At 39.2% G+C, this 24,543-nt stretch overlaps 2 protein-coding genes and 1 pseudogene across 2 annotated transcripts; all 3 read left to right on the top strand.

Moving 5' to 3' along the window:
* The first annotated feature begins 6,375 nt into the window (after positions 1 to 6,375).
* On the top strand, positions 6,376 to 7,422 carry TAAR5 (trace amine associated receptor 5). Its single transcript, XM_043888633.1, has one exon. The coding sequence runs from the start codon at positions 6,409 to 6,411 to the stop codon at positions 7,420 to 7,422; it is 1,014 nt and encodes a 337-aa protein (XP_043744568.1). The 5' UTR covers positions 6,376 to 6,408.
* A 3,748-nt stretch (positions 7,423 to 11,170) lies between these two features.
* LOC122684393 lies at positions 11,171 to 12,213 on the top strand (annotated as a pseudogene).
* Positions 12,214 to 19,041: 6,828 nt separating this feature from the next.
* On the top strand, positions 19,042 to 20,082 carry LOC122684399 (trace amine-associated receptor 7a-like). Its single transcript, XM_043888490.1, has one exon. The coding sequence runs from the start codon at positions 19,051 to 19,053 to the stop codon at positions 20,080 to 20,082; it is 1,032 nt and encodes a 343-aa protein (XP_043744425.1). The 5' UTR covers positions 19,042 to 19,050.
* Positions 20,083 to 24,543: the final 4,461 nt, after the last annotated feature.

Raw genomic sequence — 24,543 nt, 5'->3', positions numbered from 1 at the left:
AAGTGTGGTTGTACAGAAATATTGTTCACTACTCTATGTATTAACAGGTTGAGGTTTTAAAATTTATTTTTAATTGAAGGATAATTGCTTTACCATACTGTGTTGGTTTTTAACATACATCAACATGAATCAACCACAGCAGACTGAGATTTTTTTAAAAAATGTAAATCATTAATAGGCTCATTCTTCCAGCCCAAATGGAATATAGTCACAAACTTAGAATCTGTTCACATGTAGCTAGAGCAACATATTCATCAACCTTAGTGTTTTTTTGCAGAAAGTAAGGTTGTTTTTCATAACAATAACCAAAAGTCACTGGCAAATTGCAAAAAGAAAACTAGTTACCTTTAGCATGTATGTATTTGCTACAAATAAGTGTGTATTTGATTGTAGTAATTCTTACAGTGATATCAGAATATCTGATTCTCTGACCTGGTAAAATAACATCACACATCTATGCAGCACAGCTAATCCTAAGGTTTCCAATATTCATATAGGTAAATCCCAAGGCTTTCATGAAACTTTTTGCTTTTTAAAAAAATCTATCCTTGCTTCAGTGTATCTATTGAGAAAACTACTCATTATTTTAAAACACCTTTAACAACATCTCTATTCAGTTGGAAATCCTCAAGACCCTCTTGATCTGTGTTCTGCTGAACATTCATAGCTTCCCAAAGTTAGTACTTATAATTCAGTAGTTTGAATACAGCATATTTAAGTACTGAGATGTTTCAGCAAATTACTGTTATCACAGTACGGTATATGAAATCAAAACTGGGCATTAAGATGCTTAATAGAGAATTAGTTTATTCTGTTCTGAGAGCAGTAATGTAGTCCTTCAGGAGGACATTTTCTCCACCCATAATCCTGAAGGCAGTATTTGGAGGGAAAGGCACTTGTTTTGGAAAATCAAAAGAACAGGAATAGTTCCTCAGACTTCAGGCCAAGTTAGACCTCCTTCCAGGGCCTGATGGGCAATAGACCACTTTATGAGGACAGGAGCACTTTATAATCCACATCCCATGATGAGCCTCTGTTCCTCTTTGGGAATTCAGCACAGATGTTTGGGTTGCTGAATCTGAGGGACTGAGTAGGATGGGGAGCCATTCGTTCAGCACATAGTTCTTTTCTTATTAAGATCACATAAAATGTGTTACCTAACATCAAGAAAGTGGGGTCTGAGGCCATGGGGTGGTCCTTTTTCCATACCACCTAGCTTTTTTTTTTTTTTTGCCCACTAGGAGCTGAGCTAAATAGAGAAGAAATTAAGGAGAAGGTAGAAGCTTCTACCACAGTCACAATCTCTTCTTACCTCAATGGAGGACTTTTGTAGTTTTCAAAGGGTGTCCATGGATGTTAGTTCAGTTGTTTCACAAAACAGCTCCACATGCTCTTCCCAGGCCAGTCCATAGAAAAAGTGAATCATCCCATCCTTATTTCTAATCCAAAATAGATCTTCTATCTAGGTATTATCTAGGATGAACAGAGTAGTCATTTTCTCAAGAGCATGGTGACTACCATGGACACTTTGTTCTCTTTACTAAAAACCACTCAGTTCATTAAACATTTATTGGCCATCTGCTGTGTGCCGAGATCTGCTCTGAGTGCGTGTGGATCCGAGATGAATAAAACAAATCCTGGCCTTAAGAAGCTTGTGATCCGTAACCACTCAGTTCTACTGCAGGAAGCTAAGGCAGCATGAAGGAGGAAAATTTAGCCAGGTTTGGGATTTAGAGAAGATGGCCTGCATTTTGGAGAAGGAAATGGCAACCCACTCCAGCATTCTTGCCTGGAGAATCTCATGGACAGAGGAGCCTTCTGGGCTACAGTCCATAGGGCCACAAAGAGTTGGACACGACTGAAGTGACTTAGCAGCAGGAGCAGCAGCCTGTGTTTTAGGCCAAAGGATTGTATCATCAGGTTCATTAAAGAACTCACTTCCAATCACTGCTGCTGCTGCTAAGTTGCTTCAGTCGTGTCTGACTCTGTGTGACCCCATAGACGGCAGCCCACCAGGCTCCTCTGTCCCAGGGATTCTCCAGGCAAGAACACTGGAGAGGGCTGCCATCTCCTTCTCCACCAGTCAGACTCAGGACTGCAAAGTCAGCGCTTATAGAGAAGTCGATGGTTAGCTGTTGTCTCTGGCTGACTGCTGCCTTGGTGCATTTTGCAGGAATTTGGTGGGATATCTGAGGCTACCGTTGGTCAGCGGTGCCAGCAGACAGGAGTGAGGCCAAGCTGGAACCTCTTACCTCTGTCTGTCTACCACTGTTGTTGTTTAGTCACTAAGTCGTGTCCAACTCTTTGTGACCCTGTGGACTGCAGCATGCCAGGCTCCCCTGTCCTTCACCAGCTCCCGAAGTTTGCTTAGACTTGTGTCCATTGAGCCAGTGATGCCATCCAAACATCTCAACTTCTGTGTCTGCCAGGAAAAACCAGCAGAATAATGACTGCAGCTTCATTTCTGCTTTCCAAATCTCCCCAAAGTTCCTCTAACTTGGAATCATATACATAAAGAGATTCTGGGAAACACATTTCTCAGGCTGGCAGAGCATAATTCATCACGAGGAATAAAACAAGCAAAAGAAAAAAGCAGCCAGATATTTGTGTGAAAACCAGTTTGGCCACGTGATATAGGGAGATGAAACTGCAGAGATGTTGGGAGTGAACTGGGAGGACCTTCTACGCCGGATAAAGGGTGAATTTCACCCTTTAGGTGAGGGGGAGGCATTGAAATAGATTGAAATTTCCAATACTAGATTTTAACTGTTTACTCCGCATCATATTATGTTTTGGTTTTAATATATATAGGAATGAAAGGATGCAAATTAGAGACAATTCAGGATAAATATTATATATAATACCACCTTTCCAGGATTATTGCTGAGCTAGGAAGTGGTTACATATAAGCTGTCTTAGCTACTCCTGTCTCTCATTACACACTAGTCAAAATAATCCATGTGGACTCTTGAATGGCCTTTGGGATACCAGATGTGGCTTGTTTAGAAGAAGGAGATGGAAGAAAAGATGTAAAACTAGGAGCTGGTATTCCTGAACAGTCTGTTTTGTGGCCTCGGTTCAGGAGAAATTATAGGATCTACTTCATGGAAATAGCCTACACTTGTCCTTAAATCTGTATTGACTAGGAAAAGCTTATTTTTTTTTTAATGTGCATTGTTTTAGAGGTGAGTGTATTCATATGATGTTAATAGTTGAACCTCCAATTCGCAAAACAAATGGATTGTGTATCTTCTTGTGCTTGTCTTTTCTGTCTTAGTCCGTCACTTTAAAACCATGCACAAGGCAAGTTTCTGACAGTCAACACTGGGTGTGTCCCTGACTTTGCAGAGAAGGGGGAGGTACATGCCAAATTCCTTCCTTTCTTTTTGGACTTCCCACCTTGCCCTACACCCCTGCTGCTAGATGTAATCTATTGTTCCCTTTAGAATTCTGTCATTTTTGTGACATCAGTTTAATTTGCACTGTGGAATGATTTCTCCAAGGCTGAAAAGACACATTCCATCCTCTGGAGGTTTGGTACCAAGAAACAGAACAAGCAGAGTATGATTGAACACGTTATTTTCCTCGATATTATCTCTGTGATATACAGCATATGAGTCTAATCATAGGTCATCTTATTAATGGGGAAACAAAGGGAGGAAGAGGATCAGTGATGACCTAGGAAGTGGCAGAACAAGAATCTAACTTTGCTATGTCCAGGTGAACTGTTTCACCTTCTGTGATTTCTTTAACCAGCACAAAATGTAGAGCTTAAAAAGAATCCATGATGAATCCCATGTAGGAGTCACAAACCAAAGGGCTTATGATCGATTATTCTCAATTATTTCTCATGCTGGGAGAAAAATACACAATCTTAAAGCAGAAGGGATATATGGAACACACTTAAAGTAAAATTAAGCAAAATAAAATGTAAATCCAGTGTCTTTAAATTTCATCTCTAATTAATTAGCAGGATAAGTGATCCTATATTGAGAATGAGCCTTAAACTACTGAGACTTGTGAACTGTGCAAACTAGGTCCCTGGGTATTCCTTCAGTACTAATTTGTTTCACATCCCAAAATAGAGGAGCAGTTTCTACTTGGAGTATAAAATCATTACCTGCTTGTACATCTGCCATCTTTGCTAAAGGAAGTGAATGCTATGTACCTTATGTCACCTGCTAAAAGAAGAACTCCTTTCCATGAAGTGATTCTGACTCTTCTGTAAGTAGCTTAAAAGCTCAGAATACAATTTTATCAGACTTTGTTTAAAATTTCACAGACTAGTGACTAGACTAGATAGATAAAATGCTTTTTTTATTTGTGACAGTTCCCCCAGGGTGTGTAAACATTGTGTTATCTTTAGAAATTGTGTAGCTCACAAAAGTAAAATAGGGCAATTCTATTCATTTAATTATTTGTATGCTGAATTCTTTTCCTGAGGAGGGTTGACATGTAATTCAAAAAGCTTACTCTTTGCAGGGAAGGGATGGAGACACAGATGGAGATAACAGACTTGTGGATGTAGCAGGGGATGGTGAGGATGGGACAAATTGAGAAAGCATCATTGACATATACCCACTATCATAACCAGTGGGAAGTTGCCATATAACACAGGGAGCCCAGCCTGGTGTTCTGTGATGACCTAGACAGGCAGGAAGGTGGGCAGGCATAAGGAAGGTTCAAGAGGGAGGGAGTTATACTTATGACTGGTTTGTGGTGTTGGGCAGCAGAAACCAGTGCAAAATTGTAAAGCAGTAGTTACCCTCCAATTAAAAAATAAATAATAAATTGAATGGAATATATTTTAGTCATAAAAAATTTAATCTTGCAATCTGAGACGATATTGATGGACCTTGAGGGCATTATGCTAAGTGAAATAAATCAGACAGAGAAAAATAAATACTGTGTGATCTCACTTTTTATATGTAGAATTTAAAAAAACAAGCCCACAGATACAGAGAACAGACTGGAAGCTGCCAGAGACTGGAATTGAGTGAATGGGTGAAGGGTGTCAAAAGATTCACACATCTGTTTATAAAATAATTAAGTCATGGGGATGATGACTGAAGTTAATATTACTGTACTGCATATCTGAAAGTTGCTAAGAGAGTAGATCTTAAAAGTTTTCATCATAAGAAAAATTGTGCAGTGTTGAATGCTAACTAAACTTAGTGTGCAGATCATTTCATAACATAAATATATATAAATATCAAAACATTATGTTGTTCTTGAAACTAGGTTAAGGTTACATGTCATTATGTGCATGTTAGTCGCTCCATCGTGCCCGGCTCTTTGTGACCCCATGGACTGCAGCCCACCAGGCTCCTCTGTCCATGGGATTTTCAGGCAAAGATACTGGAGTGGTTTGTCATTTCCTTTTCCAGGGGATCTTCCTGACCCAGGGGGATCGAACCTGGGTCTCCTGCACTGCAGGCAGATTCTTTACTGACTGAGCAACCAGGGAAGTCCCATATGTCATGATACCTCAATATAAGTAAATAAATTAAAAACAGCTTACTCAGTTGATTTTACTGTCGGCTTATTTAATTCTTAGAAGGTGGAGCCAGAAGTTACATCTCCCCAAGTAATGATTTATTAACAAGAATTAATTCTTCCCTGGTTCAGACTCAAAAATAATTTTGTTTTTTCTCCAGTTTTATTGAGATATAATTGACTTACAGTGCTGTATAGGTTGAAGTACTGTATAATTTAAAATTTTTTCCTTGTGAGGAGAACTCTTAGGATTTGCTCTCCTAAGAATTTCCATGTATAACATACAGCAGTGTTCATTACATTTATTATGTTCTATTTTATATCCCAGGTACTTATTCATCTTATAACTGAAAGCTTGTATCTTTTTGATTATTTTCATCCAATTCCCCCTCATCACTTATATCTCAGTTTACATTTGACAGCAGGTACGTTTTCAAAATGGAAGAGACACTTCTTAATAATTTTATACTCCCGACTGTGACATAAATGGCAACCCACTCCAGTACTCTTGCCTGGAAAATCCCATGGACAGAGGAGCCTGGTAGGTGTGAGGTCGCAAAGAGTCGAACACGACCAAGCGACTTTACCTACTTACTTACTTACTTACTTATTGTGATATAACTAGCTTTTTCTTTGAGGAAATATGTACTTACATCCTTCTTCTCTTTCCTTAAGGATGTTGTCTCCAGTACTTTTAAGAGTGCTTAGTCAGAAAAACCAGGGCTAACAGAAGTAGCTCTTCTGGGACCTTGAGTCCCATGCTGTAGTTGATTTTCAAGGCACAGTTTTAAATCTTCCTCTAGTTCTTCCTATAGATCTCACTGTCTAGTCGTCTATCAGATAAATTTTGTTGTTGTTGTTGTTGGGGACAGGCAACCCTTCCCAGAAAGAGAAGAGGAAGAGAAACCATAAATGAGTGTGGTCCTCAACCAAGATGCTGAAGAGCGCCCCGAGACATTCTGTTACCAGGTGAATGGGTCTTGCCCCAGGACAGTCCATCCCCTGGGCATCCGGCTCACCATCTACCTGTCCTGTGCGGCAGGCGTGCTGATCACGGTCCTAGGAAATTTGTTTGTGGTGTTCGCTGTGACCTACTTCAGAGCGCTTCACACTCCCACCAACCTCTTGCTGCTCTCGCTGGCCCTGGCCGACATGTCCCTGGGTCTGCTGGTGCTGCCCCTCAGCGCTGTCCGCTCCGTGGAGAGCTGCTGGTTCTTCGGAGACCCTCTCTGCCGCCTGCACACCTACCTGGACACCCTCTTCTGCCTCACCTCCATCTTCCATCTCTGTTTCATTTCCATCGACCGCCACTGTGCTATCTGTGAGCCCCTGCTCTATCCGTCTAAGTTCACGGTCAGGGTGGCCCTCGGGTACATCCTGGCAGGCTGGGGGGTGCCAGCAGCTTACACTGCCTTCTTGCTCTACACAGACGTGGTAGAGAGAGGGCTCCACCCGTGGCTGGCACAGATGCCATGTGTGGGCAGTTGCCAGCTGCTGTTCAATAAGTTTTGGGGCTGGCTAAACTTCCCTGTGTTCTTTTTCCCCTGCTTCATCATGATCAGCTTATACGTGAAGATCTTTGTGGTTGCAACCAGGCAGGCTCAGCAGATCAACAACTTAAGCAAAAGCCTGGCTGGAGCTGCCAAGCGTGAAAGAAAAGCTGCCAAGACCCTGGGCATCGCCGTGGGTGTGTACCTCTTGTGCTGGCTTCCCTTCACCGTCGACACGATGGTCGACAGCCTCCTTAGCTTCATCACGCCACCGCTGGTCTTCGACACGTTTATCTGGCTTGCTTACTTCAACTCGGCCTGCAACCCCATCATCTATGTCTTTTCCTACCGGTGGTTCAGGAAGGCGCTGAAACTTCTCCTGAGTCGGGAGATCTTCTCACCACGGACTCCCGCAATTGATTTGTACCAAGACTGACTGAATGCAAGCTTGTTTTCAGTCACTAAGTCATGTCTGACTCTTTGTGACCCCATGAACTGCAGCACCCCAGGCCTCCCTGTCCTCGATTATCTCACACACTTTACTCAAACTCATGTTCATTGAGTCGGCGATGCCATCTAACCATCTAGGGATAGGGTTTTGCAAAAAGCAGGAGTGGAACTGTGAGGGTGGGCTGTGTTGTGCTGGAAGTTTGTGGCAGGCTTCCAGGGTTTGAGCAGGGGGGAAAAAGACAAACCTCTTATTCTGGGAAGAGATACAACATTCTTCTCCTTCCAGGTTTCTACAGAATGTAGGGAAAGGAGAGCGTGCCATCCTCTAAATGTTTATTGGATAATTCAAAACTCTGTGCAAATATTGATCTCCTCATGTATTACTTCCCTGAGACAATTAAGATGCAGAGGTGAGGGAAAGAAACCCAGAGGGCAGTTTTCTGAGATCCTGACCTGGTCCTGTAAGCTGGTAGCACCAGGTCAAGCTATTTTGACAATATCTTACCCCTCCCCTCATCAGTTTCCCCATCAAAAAAAATCAGGGGTTTATACTCTTCGCTCTCTAAGATGTCCTTAAGTTCAAATATTTGAGCTTTGTATAATTGAACTTTGGGAAATATTGTTTGCATCCTAATTTTGCATCACTTTTCATAATCAGATCAAGTGTTCAGACTGTCTCTTTTTAAAAATGGTCCCTTTAAAAATGCTGTCTCTCTGAAACCCAGTTGCTAAACAGGTCGATGATAAGTCAGGTTTGTTTCAATGCTCATTGAGTAAATGTATTATATTCTTGGGTGAATGTTTTCTTCTTTTTTCTTTAATAATTGAAAAATGAAAATGTGTGGCATGTTTGTAAATTAATGATGCTCCACATCTCATCATTTTAATATTTTCTCCTTTTAAAAAATCATACAAGTTAGACCTATTTTTCCAGAGACACTGGTGTGTGGATTTTCTTCCAAAAAATAAGTTATTTATGCCACATGCTTGCTCAGAATTGAATCATTCTTTACAGGAGCTATTACTAGGAAGGATGTGTCTTTTAAGTACATATTGTTCCTGTTTTCTTCCTAAATCTTTCCCTACAGGTCTCTAGTCAGTCTAATTCCATATTTCTTAGTGACTTTTTCAGATTAATAATTACTTACTTGGAAAACTATTTGTAAATTAAATTTAAGTGTCTGGAGTACAGATATACAGATGATATACAGATGCAGATACAGACGGAGACATAGCAATCAATAAATAAAGAAGTAAAAGTCATATTTTGGCAATGAAGTTAGCTAAAATGGATTTATTTCTTTTAATTTTTGATGGAAGGATAACGTTTATTGATCCCACTCTTTCGTAATTAAAAAATACATTTGTTGTAAAAATATTTTCCAATATATTTTTAATGTTTTTATTTTATTTTTTAACAACAAAAGCATTTTGTATTGGGGTATAGCTGATCATTGTATTAACAATATTAACAATAATGTATTAACAACACTGTATTAACAATGTTGTGATAGTTTCAGGTGAACAGTGAAGGGACTCAGCCATACACACACATGTATCCATTCTCCCTCAAATCCCCTTCTCATCCAGGCTGGCAAATAACATTGAGCAGAGTTCCATGTGCTATACAATAGGTTTTTGTTGGTTATCCATTTAAACCATAGCAGTGTTCATGTACACACTGCTATATTCGATGTATTTTTTAACACTTAATACTTCTTTGAGAGTAATTATTTTTTCTTTTGCATTTAGCTCAAGCATTATGAGATAAATTACAAGTGAATTACAAATTCAAGTTATCTTAGTACTACAGTTTTGAAACTTTAAGGAGCTTGGAACACTGTGTCTTAGATGTAGCAATAAATATAATTTGCAAAGTATGTCAGTCATTATTTTTAAAAACACATTTTCCTCTTCCCTTCCTAGAATATATCCATACCCATTCCCAATCCATTAGGATTATAAAATAAGGATAATAATACTTCTGACTTCGTTTTTTTTGCACATAACCATTTTGTGACTTAATACATGTAAACCAAACCACTTATATATACTGTTTGCTGCTTGCTACCATTATAACGATGGCTGCATTAAAGTAACATGTCTTGCACACCTTAATCTATTCTCTGTGAGTCACAGAAGATACTTGTGGGTGTGTCTGGAATATCCATCATGTTTTAGGATGCACACATCTGTATGCCTACTGATTAAAAGTTATTAACTAAGGGCTGTGACTCAAATTCTAAGAAAACTGGTGTGAAGATGTACAGTAGGCTTTCTGAAGTTATATTCAGTTCAGGAAGTACGTGACTGTGATGAGAGAATTTGAAGAAGAACTTCAGAATATTTTCACATTTCCAGACAGATACGGGGTAATTAGTAAGAGACTAGGAGAGAAGGAGAGATGGAAGAAGGAAGATAAGAAAACAGAAAACTGACCAAGTACTCCGACATAACTAAAATCCTGACTGACTAAAATCCTGACTGAAGACACTAAAAAGGAAGGGATTTCAAAAGCAGAACTAGATTCCCTGATAAGTCTATAGTTTCTTGAAAAGTGGAACCTTTTCCCACAGATAGAGGGAAAACCGATTATGGTACATTAGCTCTGAAATCTAAACAAGCCTAAGCAGCATACTACATCATGAGCCACACATGAATGGTCTGAAGCACATACAGAGGGTCACCAGACTCACAGATCTGGAGTGGATTATTGTTATTCAAGCTGAGGGTACTGTGGACATCTTTTTTCCCATTTTGAGAAATGTCTATCTCTACCAGATAGAACATACAAAGACAATCCCAATGTACTCACCAGGTCATCTGCTTAGCATCCTGGAATGCTGATGCAATTATGCCAGAAAAAGAGTGGGGGAAAAAATGCCTGCTATTATTGCATTTAATCAAATAATCACAAATCCTAGTTTGATAATATGGTGAATTATATTAATTGATTTCCTAATGTTAACGCAATTTCCATTCTTAGCATTGATTGAATCAAACGCATCATCTTTTTATATGTTGATATGTTTGGTTTACAAGCATTCTGTTTAGGATATTTGCATCTTTGTATACAAGTGAGATATCCTCTCATTTTCATTTTTCTGCACCCCTGCTGTGAGGCCATTCTACATCAAACAATACGTTTTCACTGGAGATTATTAAATATAAGTTTCTTCTCTCTGCTCACACCTTGCAATACAGGGACTCCCCCGTAGATATTTTGATATGGGCTCTGGCTGTTTCCTGGGGGGTTTTGTCATTAACTCCTCAGACGTTCTTGTGAGGGTGAGGGTAGTAAAGGTAACTAATAAATAACAAATCACATATATCTCACTAACTTTGACAATGAGGAATAAATCCAATATCCAGTCCAGGTAAAAAATTTTTTTCATAAATTACAATGCAAGAAATGTATTGTGGCAAAAGCAAATTTGCCACAGATTTGCTTAAATTCTTATTGGATATGGAAAGTTGTTTTCAACTATATTCTAAAGAATAAAAATAAAAAAGTAATTATTAATAGTGGTATTTATTGAGAATTTAACTTGCGTATATTATTATTTTATATGTTCTGAGTTTAAAATTAAAATAGATATATGACAGGGCATTATGATAATATCTGGTAACTGTAACACGGGTATTTAGTTAAAGAGATAGAAAACTGCTCTATTTTATGTAATTGGAAAGGGCAGAACATCTCCAGATGTTTACATGCTATTAACAGCAGCATCATGAATAGCAGTTCATCCACCCCCACAGCTGTCCCGCTCTGCTACGAGGACCTGAACGGATCCTGTGTGAAAACCCCTTACTCGCCCGCATCCTGGGTGATTCTGTACACGGTGTTTGGCTTTGGGGCCGTGCTGGCCGTGTTTGGGAACCTCCTGGTGATGACTGCCATCCTGCATTTTAAGCAGCTGCACTCACCAACCAGTTTTCTCATCACCTCTCTGGCCTGTGCAGACTTTCTAGTGGGAGTGACTGTGATGCCCTTCAGCATGGTCAGGTCCGTGGAGAGCTGCTGGTACTTTGGGTGAACTCTCTGCACTTTTCACACGTGTTGTGATGTGGCATTTGTTACTCTTCTCTCTTCCACTGTCCTTCGTCGTCATCGACAGGTCTGTTGCTGTTACTGACCCCCTGGTCTCTCCCACCGAGTTCAGGGTGTCTGTGTCAGGGGTCTGCATCAGCATCTCCCGGATCCTGCCCTCCTGTGCAGCAGAGCTGTGTTCCTCACAGGTGTTCACGAGAACGGGATGGAGGAATTAGTAAATGCCCTCAGCTGCACTGGACCTTGTCAGCTTGTTGTAAATCAATTTTGGATTTTAATAGACTTTATATTATTTTTGTACCTACTTTTGTCATGATAATTCTGTATAGTAATATATTTCTTGTGGCTAGACAACAGGCTATAAAGATTGAACATATTCCTAGCTAAGTAGAAGGATTATCAGGCATATACAAAACCAGAGTGACTAAGAGAGAGAGAAAAGCTGCTAAAACTCTAAGTATAGCATTTTTGGTGATAGCATTTTTGATCTCATGGTTACCATATATGATTGATTCATTTATTGATTTTTTTGGCGGGGAGGTTTACAACGCCTTCATATGTTTATGAGATATTTTGCTGGTTTGGTTTTATAGTTCTGCTCTAAATCCTTTGATTTATGCTTTATTTTACTCTTGGTTTAGGAAAGCAATAAAAGTTATCATAACAGGCCAAGTGTTAACAGACAGCTCATCAACCATTAACTTATTTTCTAAAGAGAGCTAATTTTCAAACCGAGGAATTTAATGATTTATTTGGAATTTCTCAGTAACCGTGGCATACAATACATTGTGTAAAAGTGTTCCATTCAGCTGAGGAGGAGAAACGATACCTCAATTTCAGCAGCATTACCTTCATGCTCTTACTTTTCTGATGAGTGAACATTTTTAATCATCTAACAGAAATATATTCAATAAAAATATTTGACACAAGTTGATGTTTTCTTGTTTCCTCAAATCTGCACGCTTCCTTGCTTCATTGTTAATGGTTTTCCTTTTCTGGGCCTCTCTTTCAGGCTGACCTTTCCTTCACTTTCAAAAGTTTCTTAGTTCCATGTCCCATGAAAGTCTTGTGTTCCCTGTCTTTTTTTCTGAACTCAGTTAACTTCGTTCTCATTTTCAGAGGCTTGTATCTTGGGGAAAGGTCTTTTGGTCCTTGAGTCAAGTCAGGGACCTTAAGAGGTCCCTGAGTCATATGCATAAGCCATTTCGGACTCAGGGTTGGACTTATATCATTTGGGGATTTCTGTAAATGTGGGAATAGCCATGAACAGGTGGTGCTATTTCCACAAGAGAGATTATCTTTTTGTGATTATTTTTCTCATCCCATCAAGTGTGTTATTTTACCTTCCAGTTATGACAGGGCAATTTTTTTCTATAAACACTATCCAAAGTATAATATTGGAGTACAGCCAGTTAACAATGTTGTGATAGTTTCAGGTTCACGGCAAAGTGACTTAGTCACACATATACATGTATTCATTCACCCCTGAAGTTCCCTCCCATCCAGGCTGCCATATGACATTGAGCAGAGTTCCCTGCACTATACATGTTCTTGCATGTATAACTATAGTTCCATACACTGTATATGTTCTTATTGGTTATCCATTTAAAATAGAGCAGTGTGTATGTGTTGATCTCAAAAGATGTTTGCTTCTTTTAATTTAATAAAAATACATTTTGTGTGCATATTCCTAGTATATATTTTTCTTACGTAATGAAAATAAAATGTAACAGTGTTGGTACATTTTAGGGTTGTTGTTGTTTAGTCTCTAAGCCGTGTCCAACTCTTTTGCGACCCCATAGACTGTAGCCTGACTGACTCCTTTATCAATGGAATTTTCCAGGCAAGAATACTAGAGCGGGTTGCCATTTCCTTCTCTAGGGAATCTTGCTGAACCAGGGTTCAAACTCACGCCCCCTCCTTGGCAGGCAGATTCTTTATCACTGAGCCACCTGGGAAGCCCAATATTTTGGGGACTACCTCTTAAAGTGATTAAAACATCTCAGGAATTATTATATCTTACTGTATTAAAGTAGTTTAATATTGTTTTGCAGCATGTCTTTAAAGCTTCCAAGGTGGCTCAGTGGTAAAGAATCCACCTGCCCAAGCAGAAGACTCAAGACACATGATTTTCACCCCTGGGTTCCGAAGATCCCCCAGAGAAGGAAATGGCAATCCCCTCCAGTATTCTTGTCTGGAAAATCCCATGGACAGAGGAGCCTGGCAGGCTACAGTCCCTGGGATTGCAAAGAGTTGGACATAACTGAGCATGAGCATGTCTTTAAGATTCCTCAACTCTTCCTTCACTAAAGATCATGTGTTGCATGGTGGGTCTTTATTAATACATTAAGCCTGATCCTGCTTTACTCAACCTCCACACTGATATCACACACTTGAGATCCATTCTCATATATATTCCTTGGGTTTCTGTCAACATAGATGGGCAGAATCCTACATGCTTCTGTTTGGAGTTGCATGTCTTCATGAGTCTCACTTCCTACCGTTCCTTTTGGGTCCTGCTAGGACTGGGTCCTGATGATGGGGAGAAGATGAGGACAGGTGTGAGGGGTCGCCCTGAGGAGGGTCCAGGTGCGTTGTTATGGCAATTACCTCAGAGGAGGACTCCACCGCTCCTTCAGACAAAGGAAAACTGAATGCATGAGGCAGTGAGGGGAGGGCTATTGCTTCTGCCAGAGAAGACTTGGCAGAATCAGAGGATGGAGGTAACCAGTTTCATTAGGACCTGCCTTAATATCACCATCCTAATTTCGAGAATCCCTTTCCTTGCTAATCAATGCCAGACTTTTAGTGAAAGAGGCTCTAGAAATTTGAGAATTCTGTTTGCCTTGTAATTCGGGGCCCTACAGATTTCAGCTTGGAGTTTGGTTTTCAGAAACTCAGTTCTGTGACTCTAGGATATGAAGAGTTCTTTCAGAGTTTTCATCAAAGCTTTCAGGCCTCTTATAGAAATGTTGAGCTGGCACTTTAAAGCCTTTAAGCTAATTTTCCCCCCAAGTTCTTCAGAGCAGTTAAAAGAAACTAATCAACACAAGATACTGCTCATTTTTACCAAAATGTTTAAAGCAGCAAGAACCTTTGGCCACCCAGAGCCCTTTCTTCTGTAGGCACTTGATTACAGGTGTCTACAGATGCTAATTTGGATAAATGATTTTCCGTATTTGACCTGATTCTGTTCTCTTGATACTTCTTTCTAGCTGTGCTCCTTATATTTTGTTTCTCTATTCTTTCTTTCTTTTTGCTAAAATAACACTTTTAGTTTCATTTTTTTCCCCTTTTGGTTTTCTAACCATGGAAAGACAAAATATGCATTTGGCTAGGTAGGCTCAATATTATTAAGATGTACGATCCTTCAATGTGAGGAAACCATAGCAATTTAAAGTTTAGATGCTTTGCAGCTATTTGCAAAGCATCTAAATTCATAAATCATTGTTGGGGTGGCTGTTGCTCAGTCACTAAATCATGTCAACTCTCTGCAACCCCATGGACCACAGCACACCAGGCTTCCCTGTCCTTCACCATCTCCTGGAGTTTGCTGAAACCCATGACCCATGGAGTCAGTGATGCCATCCAACCATCTCACCCTCTGTCACCCCCTCCCCTCCTGCCCTCAATCTTTCCCAGTATCAGGCTCTTTTCCAATGAGTCAGAAAACCATACATGATGTAATTAAATGGGGAAATGAGAAATTTTACTGTCCCAGTCAAATATTCCAGTGCCCCTCTTCATAATTGTTTTAAAGACTCAAATTTTATAACAATGAACACTGCTGGGGGGTTTTTTGGGTTTTTGTGTGTGTGTGTGTGTGTGGTGTTTTTTTTTTTTTTTCTTTTTTGACAAGGTGGTTTTAAAAGTTTTATAAAAAATAAAGACATAAGATGGCCAAAACAATTTTGGAAAGGACAAAAAAGTAAAAGGTTTACACAACTTGGCTTTAAGATTTAAGGTAAAGTTTCAGTCAAGACAGAAGTGTATTGACCTAAATATAGAAATAGAGATCAACAGAATAGAAGAGAATCCAGAAATAAATCTGCACACATATGGTTGATTGATTTTTGACACAAGCAAATGTCATTCACTGGAGAAAGATAGTCATTTCAAGAAATGCTGCTGGAACTACTGAATATCCTTATACTACTACTCATTCTCCCAATAAATCTCAGACTCCTCCTCATAACATATTTAAAATTAATATGATGTGAGTCATAAAACACTAGCAGTAAAATTATAAAGATTCTAGAAGAAGCATAGAAGAAAATAGTTGTGACTGTGTTAGACAATTTTCTTAGACTAGAAAAAAAAAAACACTAGCCATTAAAAAAATAGTAAGTGGAAAAAAAAAAATAAAAAAATAGTAAGTGGGACTTCATTAAAAATAAAACCTTCTAATCTTCAAAAGACACTCTCAGGAAACTGAAAAGTCAAATATTCAGAAGACATATGCCAAAAGAACTTGTGCCGGGAGCCATTATGGGAGATCCCACCCATGACGAGGTCATGATAAAAAGACCTGACACGCAACGCCGTTCAGGATACAAGGGACCCTCCAGGCTGGCCCCAGCCTCTACCCCACCCTGTATCCTCCCCGCTTTTCTGCTGTTGTTCTCGTTCTCTCTGTTGCAGATTCTTGTGTTGCCTGCCGAGAGCTCTTCTGCTCCTCTTTCACTGAATAAAGACCAAATTAAAACCCTAATTAATAAATCTCCTAGATGCTGGTACCCTATGAAGGGGCCAGGGATGAAGGAGATGCTTCAATTCAAACCCTTTTGCTGGCATTCTGGCTTGTTTGATAAATGTATGCTCCCATTGCAAAAAATGTTCATGATTGTTCTAGACATCCTAAGCACAGTACGCTAACAACAGAAACTATTAAGCATAGGTCCCTCCACAGGGTGAGAAAAGCTCCACAAATAATAGTCACAAATGTGCCTAATAGAAAATACTTTAGATAGAGGTTAGCTGGTGACTTCTTCCAGGTAGTTAACTTTTAGACTAAGAGCCTGTTTTGTGCTATATCTGCTGTTTTTGCAGCCCTTTGCATTTCTGTTCTGTAAAAATGTAATCCTATCTAGTTCCCATGGAGATAACGCCTATTAGAAAGAAAATAGATTAATTCCAAGAAAAACAGACATTTCTTAAGTCACACCAGGTGCAAGCCATAAAATGTTAGCAGGCCTGAAGGCCAAATGATAAAGAAGACTCTTGTAAACGAGAAATATGTGGATGACATCCTGTTTCTGTTTAAGGTCAAGTTGCTGTAATGTTTTGAGATGACCTGTGTGTAAGCAATATGCACTCACCCCAAAAAAGATGTTTTTAAGGGCATAAACGGGCAGTGCAAAAATAAACTTCAGACTCAGTGCCCGAGCTTTGTCTCACTGTGTCTCTCTCTCACCGATGCCGTTCATCCTGAGGGTTCCCCTGGATCCTGATGGGGCTGGACCCCAACAAACTTGTACCCAGTAAACTCAATAATAAGAAATTTTAGAACTCAAGTAAAAATAGGCAAAATTTTTAATGGACATGTCACCAAAAGTGGATACATTAATAGCCAATAATAACATGAACAGATTCTCAATACCACCATTCATTAAATTAAAAACATGAGATGTGACTATACACCATCTAGAATGGTTAAATTTAAAAACATGTCAATAGCAAGTGTTGAAGAAGACTTGAAGAACACTCATCGATTGCTGGTGGGAGTATAAAAGGCTACAATTACTTTAGAAGATAGTTTGTATTTTCTTGTACAGTTAAACGTATATTTCCCATTAGGGCCAGCAATTTACCTGAAAGAAATGAAACACATGTCTATGCAAATAATTATATATGAGTGTTCTCAGCAACACCTAATAACAGCCCTAAAGTGAGCAAGAGTCCAGATGAACATCAAAATATATATAAATGAAACAGTTGTGGTATGTTCCTACAATAGATCACTCCTTAGCAAATAATTGGGAATGCATTCCTAATATAGCCAATAAACGGATGGATATTGCACAGACAATGAACTGGGGCATTGGAAACAGTCTATTCAATACCTTGATTGCAGGGGTGGCTACATGGGTGGATACAGTTACCATAATTCCACAACCTGTTCACTTTAAAAGTGTGAAAGTTCCAAATATAAAATATACCTCAGATTCAGAAAGCTGATTTTGTAAAATGACTAGAAGTCACTCTTCAGAAAAAAATTTTTTTCCAAGTCTAAGCTGAGTTCTGTTCTAGAGCTCTAAGAGGAGAATTTGTCAACGGTAAAATTCAGAGTATAACATAGGAATATTCACATTCCAAAAATACATTTTTCATATTATTTCTTTAATATATTCCTAACAGTTCCCATTTAGAAACAACAAAATCCCTCCCTCTCCAAAATAAAAACCTTAGCAGGAACTGCTTTTTAGGTGTACTTACTCTTCCTTCATACATTTCATGAGGAAACATTTTGGATTCTCCACGCTCAGTTTTCCAAATCAAAATTATTAAAACTAAACCTGAAACAGTCTAGATTTTAATATAATTCTGTATTTAATCTCTTTATAAAAACTAGAAATGTAAGAGCTTAAGAACTTCTTTGAAAGACTTCTAGTGACAAACAGGAATCAACAACCTGTAGTCCTTACAAAATGAAAATTGAGTCACCCATAATTAGTCAGAATAAACAACGTGGTTTTCAAATCTTGAGCAAGTTTTTAAGGAGACTATTCCCATTCCTATTTCATGAAAAGGTCAAATGTCATCAGGAAATTAGTAGGGCATAAAATTATTTTTAGCATAAACACAATCATGATTTAAAATTTTCCTTTCTTTCTACACCTTTCACTATGGGGATACATTCTTAAGTGCTTTGGGTATTGGAATCATTTGGCTCCTTTCCTAAGGGGATAGAGTGTTTTGGGCATTATCCTTGCTCTGATAAATTAGGAAAAGAGTCCTATAAAAAGTAGCATTTGAATAAGCATCATATAACAGCTTCTTGAAGACCAGCACTTCTCAGACATAAAGTACCAGGTAATGCAAAGGAATACATTTTTTTAACTTAAATAATTTAATGATGAAAGTTAACTGTTTATGCATTTGGAAGTGAATTATTTTACAAGATGGTATGAATCACTCTCTAAACATGAAAATAAGGATTTGAGGACTTCGCTAGTGTTCTAGTGGTTATGAATCTGCCTTGCAATGCAGGAGATACGGGTTTGATCCCTCGTGGGAGAACTAAGATCCCACATGCTTCAGGGCAACTAAACCCATGCACTGCAAATGCTGAGTCCTCAGGCCACAACCAGAGAGTCCATGCACTGCGACAAAAAGTCCCACATGATGCAACCAAGACGCTTCACAGCAAGTAAATAAATATATTTATTAAAGAAGAAAATAAAGGCGGGCACTTGCAAAGATATGGAGACAGAATGTGCTGGCAATTACTAACATATTGTATTTCTCTCTCTTTTTTTTTAAGGACTTTGAAAACTGGAATGACATCCTGGGCCATAGAGGGTGACAGGTTTCCAGGTATCAAATCATGAGAAGAGAATCATGAGCAGTCCGTCTCCTTCTGCCGCAGCTATGCCGCTCTGCTACGAGCACCTGAACGGATCCTGTGTGAAAACCCCCTACTCGCCAGGTCCCCGCCTCATCCTGTACACCGTGTTCATCTTTGGATCTGTGCTGACTGTATTTGGAAATCTCCTGGTGATGATTTCCATTCTCCACTTCAAGCAGCTGCATTCTCCTACCAACTTCTTGATCGCCTCCCTGGCCTGTGCGGACTTCTTGGTGGGAGTGACCGTGATGCCCTTCAGCACAGTGAGGTCCGTGGAGAGCTGCTGGTACTTTGGGGAGCGTTACTGTCAACTCCACTCTTGTTTCAATGGGTCATTCTGTTATGCATCCATCTACCACTTGTGCTTTATCTCTCTGGACAGGTACACTGCCGTCTCTGACCCCCTGGTCTATCCAGCCAGGGTCACTGTGTCTGTTTCTGGCTTGTGTATTGCCTTCTCCTGGCTCTTTCCCATTATTTACACTTTTCCCCTTCTTGGCACAGGAGCAAATGCAGCTGGCCTGGAGGATCTAGTAAGTGCTCTCACCTGTGTGGGAGGCTGTCAAATTGCAGTCAATCAGAGTTGGGTATTGGTGAATTTTCTATTATTTTTCATTCCCACCCTTGTGATGGTAGTTCTGTACTCCAAGATTTTCCTCATTGCTAAACAGCAGGCTAGACAAATTGAGAGTCTGAGCAATGAGACTGGGCAATGCTCAGACAGCTACCAGGACAGAGTGGCCAAGAGGGAGAGAAAGGCTGCAAGAACGTTGGGCGTCGTGGCGCTGGCGTTTCTGGTCTCCTGGCTGCCTTACTTCCTAGACTCCATCATTGATGCCTTCCTAGGTTTCATCACTCCCACGTATGTTTATGAAATACTGGTTTGGATTGCTTATTATAACTCAGCTATGAACCCCTTGATTTATGCTTTCTTTTATCCCTGGTTTCGAAAAGCCATCAACCTCATCGTCACAGGCAAAGTCTTAAGAGAGAATTCCTCAACAATAAGTTTGTTTTCTGAGTAGGTTCTGTTCTTAGTTTGGGAGAACTGAAAATAGACTCACGTTGGACAGATAATGAGGAGAAAAAAGCTGATAGTAAAAGTGAAATTTTTGTAATATAAAATAACTAAATTGTAGTTCAACCCTGACTCATATGCTTAAATTCAAGTTCGTAATTCTTTGGTAAATATAACATCAAAACCTATTTGTAATGGGGACAACACAGCTTTGGAGCCAGAAATGCCTGGAAGGCAATACCCATTCTGCCATTGGAACACTTGGGTGATCTTGGCTCTTTCTGAAATTCATGGTATTTCTCTGCCCCCTCGTAGTAGTCACAACCAAATTTAGGAGAATACAAGTGAAGGACCTAATACATATTTGTTAATATAAATCCTTCTTTCAGTTACCTTATATTAGTTCAACCTCTGCCTAAATCTTCTGCTTCTTCCTTTGCATTATTTTTCTATTAAAATGTAAATACAGCCACTTAGTGACGTGGTGCCTCCTTGCCCAGGGAGGGCAAAGCAGCGGGTCTGCTCTGTTAGGTGTTGAGATCTGTGATTCCCACATTGTGGTTTCAGAGTCAGGTAATATCAATCAAGTGATCACTCTGTTAACTATAATATCAATTCAGTTATGTCCATGGGAAAGGTAATTTGCATCATAACACTTATTTATTCAGTGAGCTTCTTCCTTATTAGTAAGTCTGCTCATAAAATTATATTAGAGTTTAGAACCAGTTAGCAGATGTTTAAAGCAGGGTTTTAAGACTGTCATTCATTATGTTACTTTATTTTCAGATCAATTTATTCCATATTCATTTAGTTGTATAGTGTTCTAAAAGTAATTTATAGTGGATTTTGAGGATACACTTGAAAGCATAACTTAAAAGTGTGCTCAAAAGAAGAAAGAAAACTGAAGTGAAGGGCATAGAATGAAGCCAAGACAGAGGCTGTGAAATGCATTTTCTTATGACCCACAAACTCAGTTCTAAGGCAAAAAAAAAGAAATGAATTAGTTCTGCAATTAACAGTGGATAAATCAAGCCAATTATTTCAGAGAATTACTCTTGATACTAAGACTGGAGGGTTCTGTGTGTCAATTAGACTTCAAAATTTTAAAATCAGATTATGATATCTTCAGGGCAGGAGAGAATATACATCAAAGTATTCTTGCTATATTTTAAATTTTTCTAGCTTGACGTAAATCAACATTACCTATTAGCACATTATTTCTGACTACCATTACACAAATACTTTGAATTGGTAAGCATTTCTAGAAATAGTGTATTATTTCTAATTATACTGTTTCTGGAGAAGGAGATGGCAACCCACTCCAGTATTCTTGCCTAGGAAATACCATGGACAGAGGACCCTGGCGGGCTACAGTCCATGGGATCACAAAGGGTCGGGCCCAACTTAGTGACTGAGCATACTGTTTCTATCTGATTTTACAGATAATTAAAGGCACCCTAGCCTGCATGGTATCAGTTTATACACAATTTTTCAGTTCTAACACAGTGTAATGAATTTATTTTGATTCCTGTGGTTTCAATATAGTAATTTTCCTATATAATCTTGTTTTGCAAGCTACTGATGGAATGCAATTTATGTTTCGATGCTGGACAAGAAAATTTAAGCGTAACGTACTCCCTGCCCATTTTGTTGTTCAGTCACATCGGCAGGCAGATTCTTTACCCCTGATCCATCTGGGAAGTCCTTTTTTTTTTATGTATTCATTTTTATTTTTTTATTTTTTCCCCCAATTATTTTTATTAATCAGAGGCTAATTACTTTACAATAATGTGGAAGTCCATTTTATATACAGAAATTGTGTGTATGTCAACCTGTCTTCCAGTTTATCCCTCCACCACTTATACCCTGGTAACCATAAGTTGTTTTCTATGTCTGTAACTTTATAAAATATCACTTTTACTATTAAAAAGACTAATGTATCAGGATGGTGGTTCTTAGAAATGTGGGTTCAGAAATAATAAGAATGGTGAAAAATTCAAGGAACCGACAGATAATTTCTGAGTGTTAACTTTGCCAACCAAGGACATCGCAAAAAACAACAACAGCAGCAAGGACAATCATATATACTTTGCAATAATTTCATAAAAGAAAAGTGTGCTTTACTTTGGGAGGAATCTAGCTCCTCACTTTACAGAGATCTAGGGGTCAGTCCAGGTTTTACACAGAAAAAGCTTCAGGTTTCCCACCCCATCCTGCTTCTAGACCACAGCTAGACCTCTATCTGTCCCTCTTTCCCTCTTTCTATACTTCTGGTGTAATATTTCTTTCTCATTAAGTTTCTCTATGCTAAAAAAAAGTATGAAAACCCCAACTATAGTTCCATTCATTTCCTATTTCCTTTCTCTGAGTATATATTCTATTTGCTGTTGTTGTTTTTAGTTGTTCAGTCGTGTCTGACACTTTTACAATCCCATGCACTATAGCCCACCAGGCTCCACTGTCTGAGGGATTTCTCAGGCAAGAACACTGGAGCGGGTTGCCATTTCTTTCTCCAGGGGATCTTCCTATCCCGGAGATAGAACCCGCATCTCCTGCATTAGCAGGCAGATTCTTTACCACTGAGCCACCAAGGAAGCCCATATATTACATTAAAAGTCTACAAAGTTGCAGCAGCATTTTGGGTTTATTCTGTTGGCAGGAACTTTACTGTCTGCACCTGGCAGTCTAGGCGGTTACTGCTCTCTCACACAATACTGCCTTTCACCGTCGTAATACTTCCCCCAATTTTTATTCATACATCCACTTATCTGCTTACTTGTTGAAGGTTTGTTCTCCTTTCAAGACTGAAAGTTTCATGAAGAAAGGGGTCATGTCTATTTCGTTCATTCCTTTGTACCCAGCTCCTGGCACTCAATAACTATGCCTTGGATTAAAGAATTAATTACTGAATAAATTTAAAATAATGGAGGGAGATAAAGTTATTTCTGTACCCCAAATGACAGGTGATACTTGTAATACTTGTGATCATGTGATCCTTTTTTTTGCCTAGAATCATGGTTCTAAGTAAGGCAGATCCACTAATATATTGGGTTCAGACAGTAAAGAATCCGTCTGCAATGTGGGAGACCTGGATTCGATCCCAGGGTTGGGAAGGAAGATCCCCTGGAGAAGGGAACATCTACCCACTCCAGTGTTCTGGCCTGGAGAATTCCATGGCCAGAGGAGCCTGGAATGGACAGAGGTGTCCATGGGGTTGCCAAGAGTCAGACACAACTGAGTTCATTTCAGTCATTCCTCTCTGATACATTTGCGCCTCAGAGGACACTTCTCAGTGTCTGGAGATATTTTTGGCTTTCATAATTAAGGGGATTTTACTGGCATCTAGTAGCAGGGATGCTGCTAGATGCCCTTTGATGTACAGGACAGATGCCACATCAAAACTTATCAGAACTCAAATGTCAATAGTGCTGAAGCTGAGAAAGCCTAGCCTACACCTTTGTCGACTTAAGTAACTGATTATTTTACAAAATCAAACTCTCAGAATGCATTAGGAAGAATCTAAGAGATCAGTAAGAGTATTTTTTGTGTGTGTGATTAGGAGTCAGATGACCAGATGAATTAATAATAATTCCTATGGCACAATTCAAAAGAACAAGTCCAGATATATCTTCAAAGTCAGTGGCCCTACAATGACCAGAGTCTGGAATCCTTGAAGAAGCCTGGGTAATACTATCTTTTGCTCTGCCCTGTCCCGACATTCCAAGGGTGGGAAATTACCAAGAAATGTATTGCTGTGTTTCAGTTTTCTGTTCATTATTCCTTTGTTGAAATTTTTTAGCACAAAGGACAGAAAGTTCTACCACGTGGATTCAGAAACAAATGTGAATCACTCGGAGGGTTTAATGTGTGGACTCCTCACGTGGATGAGGAGACATTACAGACCCACTTCCAACGATGTCTTGAAAAGAGAACACATCTTTTCTCTAAGAGCACGGACAGTCGTAGTAGTTCAGAAATGTGGACATGTCTAAATACCATGGTGGTTTTTTTTAATGTTTTCCTGAAATGTAATTCATCCGTCTCAAGTTGCTCACACTGTATGCTACCTTTCCTGTTAGCAGGCAAAAAAAAATTATTCTTATTGGGAGAGAGAAGCTAAGTGTCGACTCGCAGTGCCTGTACCTTATTATATCTCTGTAACAAAAATCCAAGAAGGTGGTCACAGCAGGACTAAAAATAGGGGAAAAGTTCAAGTGTGAGAAGAAAAAAAATCTTGAGCTCAAGAAACATAATGACCTAATTAAAATGGTTGTTTCTACAGTAACTTTCTGCACACTCACTACTGAAAATAAACTTCCAAGTTCACACCTCACACTACAGGGATTCCATCTAGGGATTTTCCTATTGATGGCGTTTATATATCTGGGAGGGCTATATGCTTTAGGCAGTAAGGCAGATAAACCTAACAGGAGTTGATGCTATAATTACTTCCCATATCAGTGCCTGT

Source organism: Cervus elaphus, chromosome 26 (assembly GCF_910594005.1).
Source record: "Cervus elaphus chromosome 26, mCerEla1.1, whole genome shotgun sequence".
In the NCBI taxonomy this organism is placed as follows: domain Eukaryota; kingdom Metazoa; phylum Chordata; class Mammalia; order Artiodactyla; family Cervidae; genus Cervus; species Cervus elaphus.
This window is presented reverse-complemented; position numbering and strand designations above follow the sequence as displayed.